The sequence below is a fragment of the Telopea speciosissima genome, chromosome 3, assembly GCF_018873765.1.
Source record: "Telopea speciosissima isolate NSW1024214 ecotype Mountain lineage chromosome 3, Tspe_v1, whole genome shotgun sequence".
Classification (NCBI taxonomy): domain Eukaryota; kingdom Viridiplantae; phylum Streptophyta; class Magnoliopsida; order Proteales; family Proteaceae; genus Telopea; species Telopea speciosissima.
Window position 1 is genome coordinate 66,947,696 of NC_057918.1, and position 9,926 is coordinate 66,957,621.

At 38.1% G+C, this 9,926-nt stretch overlaps 1 protein-coding gene across 2 annotated transcripts; it reads left to right on the top strand.

The window, feature by feature from the left end:
• Positions 1 to 1,235: 1,235 nt before the first annotated feature.
• On the top strand, positions 1,236 to 6,525 carry LOC122655812 (probable CoA ligase CCL5). Of its 2 annotated transcripts, none has more exons than XM_043850160.1 (8): positions 1,236 to 1,270; positions 3,380 to 4,395; positions 5,027 to 5,213; positions 5,354 to 5,499; positions 5,600 to 5,667; positions 5,792 to 5,894; positions 6,189 to 6,352; positions 6,389 to 6,525. In XM_043850160.1, exons 2-7 carry the CDS (start codon positions 3,394 to 3,396, stop codon positions 6,321 to 6,323), a joined length of 1,641 nt encoding a protein of 546 aa, XP_043706095.1. In that variant the 5' UTR covers positions 1,236 to 1,270; positions 3,380 to 3,393; the 3' UTR covers positions 6,324 to 6,352; positions 6,389 to 6,525. The 2 variants fall into 2 exon arrangements, with proteins under 2 accessions (XP_043706095.1, XP_043706094.1); XM_043850159.1 differs by having other exon boundaries at positions 1,241 to 1,267.
• Positions 6,526 to 9,926: the final 3,401 nt, after the last annotated feature.

The following is a 9,926-nucleotide window of genomic DNA, read 5'->3' on the forward strand; positions in this document are numbered from 1 at the left end:
AGAAACAGATAAATGTGAATTTATACATAATTGAATGAGTATTGAAACAGATTGAGCTACCGTTTGAATTCAAGAAAAAAAGGTACAAATGGACGATGAAGGTTGTAGGCAGTTCAGGCTATGAACAAATGTAGATCTAGAAAGAAGCGAGTCTCTTTTGCTTTAGATCTTGTAAGTGGAAGTGACATTTTCGACTATATTGCATTAGTAGGAGAGGTGGAGCCATGTCACATCGTGTGACAGTGAACTATGTGGGGCATCCCAAGTGGGGATTGGGTCATGTTGATTGGGGTGTGGCAAATAGGCTAAGATAATAGATGAACTTGCAAAATTGACATCAACACCGGTCTTCTTCAGGGTGGCTTGTAGAATCCAAGTTAAGGTGTAAATTTGTTGGTTTTTGTGTTTTGTATTCTATAGTGGCCCACACGATTATTATTGGGCTTGTAAATGTCTGGGTCAAGTTTTAAGCTCATTATATCATAAAGGTAAAATAATAATTGTGCGAGGATTATGATTTTTTAGGGGTTTTTTTTTTGGAAAATATTGTCTCTATACAAGCAAGGGAGATCACGTAGTGAGGTGGAGAGTGTTTTTCAGCCCTAGTGAAAATCTTTTTGGCTCTCTCCAATTGATGTAGGGATTCGTGTTGAACCATGTTAAATTTCGCATGTTTTTATGTGATTATTTACTTGATTTCTTCTTGTTTGTGCGTTAGTTCCAACAAGAGGAGAGAGAAAGAGGGAAGCATCAAAACATACCTATAATAAAGATGGGAAAAAGAACGTTGCCTCTTCGTGTTCCCTTGCCCACATAAAAGGGAGTGAACCCTGCCCCTCAAGTTGGATGCTTTTACACCTCCCACCCATAGTTAGTAAGTTCGGGAAAGGCATTAATACGGGAACGGATACGTACGGCAGTCAAACGGACCATACGACAATAATACTTTTCAAAAAATCCGGCGTAATAATACGCTACGGCAATAATATGGTACGTGTTTAATACGTGTATAATATGATTGTTCTGTAAAAACCCGGGAGCAAAAATATGGGCATATATTCACTATGCAATAGACATGTACATCTAATAAAAATAATAATAGCATTTACTGATGTGCCTAAATGTATAGTTTGATTGGTTAACAAGCCTAGATTCATTACATTCTTTATTGTAGGGCTTAAAATGACCAATCAAAAGGGATGATTGAATATTGCTTATATCCCTGTTAAAGTAATAGAGATGAGAGAGAGAGAGAGAGAGAGAGAGAGTTGTTGGTTGGCAATCGATGACAAATGGAAGGAGAGCTAAGGAGAGGTCTCGTGTTAAAGGAAGGAAGAAATGGCTAAATGGGTATGAGGTAAAGGGAGATAGATGGTTATTAACAAATCACCCAAAAACTAATAAAATTTACTGCTTATATTTAAGAACTTTTGTAAAATTGAAGAGGAAAAAGAAAGAGGATGAGGTGGGCAAACAACCCCCAAGTACGGAAAAGTGATGGTTGTCTGAAGAAACAATAGGTCATAAACCACCGTTACCATTGCTACAGAGACACCTCCACCACCATCACCACTACCATCACTATCACCATCTTATTACTTTCATGTTATGAGCACAAAAACACACACATGAAACAGTTACATTTTTTTTTCCCACTTCTTAATTTACTCTTTTACATTTGGAAATTTGAATAGGGTTGTGGTGTGAATCACACGGATCTATATTGCCCCCAGTACTGGGGGCGGTCAAGTGCCATCATGCGGCTGGGCACCACCCATGTGTGCACAGTGGGGCCCACTGTGCACACATGGGCGGTGCCCCAGCCGCATGATGCGCACTTGACCGCCCCCAATACTGGGGACGATAATTTTCTGAATCACACCGTGTGATCATGAAGTGTAGAAAATATTGTCTATAACAAATAAAAATAAATGAAAAAATAAGTCAAGAAAAAAATTCTCCTCCATCTATCATACTACAACAGTTTTTGACCAAGTCAAAAAACCAGAAACTATAAGTTTGAAAATAAAACAAAACAAAACAAATAGTTCTTTTCTTCTTCTGAAGCTTAGAGAATAGAAGAGAAGAGCATAAATTAAATTTTAAAAAACCAAATCAAAAGACAAAGGTTCTAAAACACTACGAGCTAATCAGGAAAATACCTTAAGGAATTGCAACTGCAATCGCCGACTTGACGAACGCAAGAAACACCGCTGCAATCGCTGGTAGAATGCAAGAAGAAGATGAAGAGACAGAGAGGAACGGAGAAGGGGAATCAGCCACTGGAGAAAAGACGAGGGTTTGGTCCGTGGTAGATTTTAGGTTTTTTTTTAATCTAACGATTAGTATTAGAATTGGTTTAACGGTTAAGATAGTTTTTTGTTTTTTTTTTTAATATATATATATATATATGTAAATATATTATATGCGTATTTTATGCGTTTCATTCGAATATTATACGTCGACTCTTAAAATGTGCGTATTTTACCGACTCTAAAATATTATACGTAATATGGAGTTTTTTTCATTCAAATGTTCGGATACTCATATAATACGCATATAATACGAGTATTTACTAACTATGCTCCCACCTCGTTGGCCCCGTGCTGGCGCAGGGACCTCATGACCGGGTAGTAAACCCTGGCCCAATAAAGATTTAGACCTATCATATGGATTTCTGGATAATCTAACAAAGGTTAATCGATTCAAACAAGGGATCCAATTAATGCCTCTACACTAAGATTCTTTGTTCAATTTATTTTGGGATAATCAATTCAATGTACACCAAATTATGTCTTTAGCCTACTAAAGAGTAAAAAGAGTAGATTCACCTACAGATCACAAATACAAAACTTTGTTTTCTGTTGAAAACCCTACAAGGTTTTAACACCCCCCCCCCCCAAGTCGGTATCAGCCGAGGCCGATCCCGAGATTAGACTGATCTGGCAATGTATCCTTGGATCGGCCGATTCGATTCGATACTTATCATTGTTTTGGGATTTTGACCATTTTTCTTGAATTTTAGCCTGATTTGGTAAAACCTGGATTTTGGTCATTTTTACCGATCCAAATCTGTAACGGTCTTGACTGATACCGCATCGAATACCTGGATTACGAACCTTGGTCACAGAACTGTAAACCTGCCGGTAATTATATGCATTTCTGGAAATTTTCTAGTACAAACCTACATCATGGCCCATCGTTTTGTTTTTGCTTTTTCTGGTAGGCAGGCCTGTCTCTGTTTTTAAGACTACAGCTCTTTACCTTCAAAGAGATAATACCAGAAGCAGTGGATCTCCAACGGTCCTATTTATTGCTCCTTTCTCTGCTTCACTTACATTTGTGGCAGAGTAGAGTCAGATCTGAGAGAGAGAGGGAGAGTGGGAGAGAGGGATGGAAGTGTTAGCAGAGAGTGGCTTCTGCCCATCAACAGGAATCTACCATAGCAAATGGGTTTCTCCTCTCCTTCCTCATAATCCATGTCTTTCCCTTCCATCCTTCCTCCTCTCACCACTCCCTCCTCAAATTCTCTGCAAACCTGCTTTCATAGACTCCACCACCGGCAGATCGGTGACTTACGGTGAGTTCCGGTCACTTATAGTCGCCGCTGCATGCACCTTACGTACACTAGGTGTGAAGAAAGGTGATGTAGTTCTTGTTGTCTCACCCAACTTCCTACATTTCCCTTTACTTGTCTTAGGGGTCATGTACCTTGGTGCCATTTTCAGCACAGCCAACCCTTTACACACTAGGCCTGAATTAGAATCTCAAATCCAAGATTCTAAGCCCATTTTAATCCTCACTACCCAAGAACTCAAACCAAAGCTTGATGGGCTCATTTCTGGGCCTCTTCTTATGACTCAATCCTTCATAGATGATGTGTTAAATCATTCATCACATCACCCATATTCATGCGAATCACTGAACGTGTCGATTCGTCAACAGGACACTGCGGCACTCATGTACTCGTCGGGAACGACAGGAAAGAGTAAGGCTGTTGTGTGTTCTCATGGTAACTTAATAGCCATGAGTTGTTTACTAAGGCATGTGTGGGATGCTAAGGGTGAAGCTTGTAATGATGTTTATATGTGTGTGGTGCCTTTGTTCCATATGTTTGGGTTGTCTATGTTTGTGTGTGGGGTCTTGGCGGTAAGATCCACGGCCGTGATCTTAAAGAAGTATTCGATCGAGGAGATGTTGGTGGCGGTGGAGGAGTACCGGGTTACTAGGTTGCCGGTGGTGCCGCCGATCGTGGTTCAGCTGGTGAGATTGAGCTATGGAACTAAGTTGATAGAGTTGGGTTCTCTAAAGGAGTTGATATGTTCAGGGGCTCCCTTGGGCAAGGATTATATGGACCGTTTTAGCAAGTGTTATCCCCACATCATACTATCTCAGGTAAATTAATTATTTCTCAGTGATTAAATTTTGATAGGACCACCAACTTAGTTTAGGGGGGAGGGATTTCCTAGATCTACTAGATAATAAGAAAGAAAAAAAAAAAAAAACTACAAAACAAGTAATTGTACAATACAAATTAAGTGTAAACAAAATCAAATCTACTTGTTTTGTAATTAATTTTCTTATCTCATAGATCTAGGCAATTTTCCTCAAAAAAAAAAATCTTACTTCCACTTGGTCAGAAGTTGATCTTGATCTGAATCCACAAGAATCGCCAAAAACTCATAAACATCCTGGTCTGAATTATCCAGAATCAGGATCGATCTCGGCTAATTCTGATCCAAATTAATTGATTCCACCAATCTATTCCCAATTCCTCAAGCCCTTCATCTCTCAGACCCCGGGTCATAAGAATTGGTATGAGATATGGAATCAGTCTCGGCTGATATCGATCTGGATCAGACAGATTTACTCTTGATTTTCATTTAAAAAATTATTGTTTACCTTTTTTTATTTTCTTTAAGTGCAACCATTATATTTGTTTTCACAGCATAGTAGTGCCTCAGGGGTTATAGGTGTTCTTGGATGATTCAACCAAATGTGTTTGTTTTATATTGTGGGTGTGCAGTGCTATGGATTAACAGAAACAAATGGCCCCATTACACTATGCAATGGGGTTAGTGGTAGGCTTCATGTTTCAATCGGCCGGCTAATCCCCTGTGTGGAAGCTAAGATTGTTGATGTTCAGACAGGGAAGCCCCTTCCACCTCTCAAGTATGGAGAGCTTCATCTGAGAGGACCTCCTATTATGCAAGGTACCCTTTTGTGCCATTCCTTCTTTAATCTTGAATCAAAAACTTCAAAAAATCACAAATTTCAGGAAAATCTTTGTTTCTTCTTTCTGATTCAAATTTCTAGGGTTCCACCCAATTCTGACAACCTTTTTTTTGGGTAGGTTACTTGAAGAATGAAGAAGCAACATCCCTCACTATTGATGAGGAAGGGTGGCTACACACAGGTGACCTATGCTTCATTGACCAATGTGGGCTTGTTTACATATTGGACAGAATCAAGGAACTCATCAAGTACAAAGCTTTTCAGGTATAGTTTTTTCTGTTTCTTGCATTCATCACTAAATGCTTTGTAATGGCTTTCTTACTCCACTGATGTTCAAATTTTTTTCTTTTCTTTACATGTACAGGTTGCTCCTGCTGAGCTTGAGGAGATCTTGTTAAGCCACCCTGAAATCAATGATGCAGCTGTGATACCGTATGGTTTTTTTAGGGATCTTCAAAGAAATTTCTTCTCTTTTCTTTTCTTTTCTTTCCTTCATTTTTTTATTTTATTTTATACATAAAGTTATCAAGTAGAACTAATTAAAATGAAAGTTCAGGTACCCGGATGAAGAAGCAGGGGAGATTCCAATGGCTTGTGTGGTGAGAAGGGAAGCAAGCAAAGTCAGGGAAGCAGAGATTATCAATTTCATTGCTAGTAAGGTATAATGGCTCCCTTTTACTGGGTTTTTTGGGTGGAGCTCTAAGTCTGTGTTTCATAACCTTTCAATTCTGTAAAAGCAATTGTCTTTGTCTGAAATACTTACTCAACATGAGCACTTTCTTTGCTTATGGGCATTGATCTCAAACCTGAGCTTCAGTTCAATCTACACATTTATGCAGTTGCAGGAGATAGCATCAATCATCTTTAAGTGCAATTGAGCTGCTTATTTATTTCTTTGGAAAATTTACTTGTCTAGTTTTGATTAATGACTAAAGAAATAATGTGTTCTTCAGGTGGCTCATTATAAGAGGGTAAGGAAGGTAGTTTTTGTGGAGTCTATTCCAAGATCACCTTCAGGAAAGATTCTCAGGAGACAACTTAGGGCACTGAGTGACCATCAGCGGTTGGAAATCTCCTCCAGATTATGATTCAATCTTCATCAATTTATCAATTATGCTGTTTTTAATTGATTGTATTAAATATTTCATTATTAATTTTTTATCAGAACAACCAGATTATGGGGGCAATAATTTTTATGTAGAACTAAAGGAGACATTATATAGCAGGGAATGATCAGGATGATCAGATAATTTGCATATATTCTTTAATGGGAATTTTATATTCTTGGGCTTCAGTTTCATGTTTGATTGACTTTGAACAAAATCTCTCTCTCTCTCTGTTTGTGTGTGTGTGTGTGAGGGATAAATACTAGTTTTCCTTGCTTTGAACACAAAATCAGGGTCTGTTTTGGATATCCAGCTTGAGTTTAACAGAATTAGCATAGCTTGATGGACTATTAGCTTTGGTGAAACATTATCCAGAGCTGAACTTTTCAAGTTGTACTGAGATACAATACAGCATTATTTACCAAAATATTGATTGCCCTTTTGTGCTCTTTAACTGAGCCAAATACCAATTGGAAATTGCAATTAGCCAAACTAGCATTCTGGCTCTCAATATAGATGTGTTGATCTACACAGGCCAAAAGAAGTTGGGATGATGGGTACGGATAATCAATATTTGTTTGAGATGTTTTGAATGAGATCTCTTTGAATCTCCAAATATGGAAGCAAAAATTCTCTACTAATCTGTAAATGAATGATAGAACAATGGCGGTTTCCTGTTTAGGCTGCGTTTGGTAACGGTCTGAACAAAGAACGCCCATTCTTGAATAGAAACGTTTTTTTGCGTTCTTGGTGTAGAACGGTGTTCTGAGACCGAAAATGATCGTTTGGTAACGTTCTCAAGAATGCTGTTCAGAACGAAAATGGTGTTTGGTAAAACCTGTTCTTCCAAATTTGATGTTAATTACAGTAATGTCATTTCCTTCTAAATTATACCAAAAAATACTTGTAAAAACCTTTTCTCTCTTACCAACCTTAGCATAAAATTAAAATATTTCATTAACATAACCAAAACACTTATAAAAATATGTCAAATTTCAAAAATACCATTAATATTGGGTTCTTGTGTGGATTAGTGCCATAACCGACTATATTATGAACAGTTGAATAAAAAGGATCTTGGTGGATTCGAACCACTATCCCCTGGAACATGCTCATATTCCAAGTGCTCTACCAATTTGAGCTAAAGACCCATTAAGTAAAGATCCAAAACAGAAATACAACAAAAAAGTCACAATAGCATGAATCTTCACAAGAGAAATGAAATGAGCAAAGGTCTAAAAAAGAAATACAGCAAGAGAGTCACAATGAAATGAATCTTTGCATGAGAAAGTTAACAAGCAAGATTTCCAAATAGGAATTCAGCAGGTGAGTTATGATCTCATCAAAATGGAAAATAAACAGAGTCAACATAAATGCATCTAACTTGAAAAAAAAAGGAAAATGAAAATTCAGGAGGGAAGTTATGAATACATCCATTCACAAGAAGGAAAAGAGATCTCATCTTCCATATCTTCCCCAAAGTCGGAGTTTGAAGGCAGCAATTGTTCAAAGGGAAAGACCTTTGATTGATCTCGTTATCATATATAGTTAGGGTAGAGAGACTAGAAAGGGAGAAAATAAAAGACCAAAGATAACTAGAAAGGGAGAAGGAAAAGAGATGAAACCCGATTCCCATCTTCCCTTTGAAAATTTACCTGGGACTTTGAGTTCGACACTCCACATAGAGTGAGTACACCTTTCACAACATCACAGCCTAATGGATTTCTTCCTCGTCATTTCCCTCCTCTTCGTGCTATTATCGCAAAGCAATGTGAAACATAACTTGGAAGGGACTCAACAGCCCACATCGCGGACCTTATGAAGCCCCATTTGGCACCAATAAATGGGTATTGGGGATTGCTTCGTACCACTACAGCCGATCCTCTAGAAATGGAAAAAAGGATCGTTCTTAAAAAACAGGCATAGCCTGCTTGTGTCAATGAGATCTTAAGGGAGCTGAAATTTTGGTTGGGAGGGAGATCCAATGTTCTCTTCCGTATGGCTATGCAAGTTTGCATTTTCCTTCCTAATCTAGCACTGAAATTTCATATTCAAAACCCATAGAGGTGTCATTTAGAAAGTCCTGTGACTTCCTAATCTAGCACCGAAATTTCATATGTAGGTTTGCAAATTCTAGATCACCACTCAGAAGCATTTTGCTATTTAGATCCACAGATTGAAGAGCATCATCGATCCGTAAACTTTTACCATTCGGAATCATCAATTGAATAAGACACAATGAAATGATTAATTGCCCATCGGCTTGTGCTAGGGGGCTTTGCAACCACAAAACCCTATTTACACAAGTACCAAGCCCTCAAAACTTAAGCAAAATAGTGGGGAGAATGGGAGACATGAACATCCAATGATTACCAAGCTTATAATGTGGACTTGAATCACTTTACTATTTTGTTTAAAAAAGAGGAAAGTTCCTATATAATTTTCATGTATATAAATGCGAATCCATATTTGTTTTTTTCTCCGTAAACAATCTTTTCATTTACGAAATCAAATCCAAAAGAGAGAAACATTTTGTCAAGTGTGTAGCAGGCTTGGTGGTACTGCTCAATAGAATGCTACTATCTAAGATCAACAAAATATAGAATAAAAAGAGTCGATAAGACTTGCTAAAAATTACCTGGTTTTACGACACTTTCCAAGGCATACTAACAAAACTTGCATTTAGTGTGTTTTACAATTTACCCCCAATTTGGAGTGCTAAGAACTTTAGCTTATCCGGTCCATTTGTGCTGCTTGTACTTTACATGGAAGTACTGTTTCCCATAGCAGATTTTCACCCGTTCTATTTAGTAGTGTTAGGAGATATTCCTGCAAAATGAATTTCACCCATCCTATTCAAGCAGAAACTGGGATATTCTGTGAGATGGATATTCTGTATGACTTTTAATTTTTCAACATATTCAAAACCCAATTGAGTTATCTTTCTCCATTACACATCCACCTACAAAGAATCACAACCCATCTAGGACACAAAACACCTCAAGGGTTTTGTTAAATAGTGAAATAGAGAAAGAACCCTAAAAAATTTGAAGCACGGATTACATATGGAGGCACGGATTATCTATTCAACAAAGAACCCTAAAATCTTAAACATGAAGAATTACTAAATCAATACATTACACTGAGAGAATGTTACATTATCCAAAAGCCCTAAAATTGCTCAATTTCTTCTGAAATCCATTCCTTTTGATCCGACTTCTTCGACCTAACACCAGAGGGTCTACAGCAGGGTAGAGAGAGAGAGAGAGAACGAGACAGAGAGAGTGAGAGGGAGAGAGAGATGAGATCGTGGTTTGTTGTTCTTACCTTGAAGGCCGGATTGCAGGTAGAGGTCTCCTCCTCTGCTCCTTCTCTTCTCCTTCTCTTCCCCTTCTCTTCCCAACATTTGATCGCAAGGTTGTATCTCCAAACCAAGACCTATACGGGTTTTCACGGGTTTTGGTCGATTTTTGCCTTCGGCTAGTCGTTCTCGTTCTTTACAGACCATCTCTGAGACGGTCTGTAAAGAACGATCTTTTGGTAAAGATTCCCTCCGGTTCGTTCTGAAAGAACATAAAAACGAAC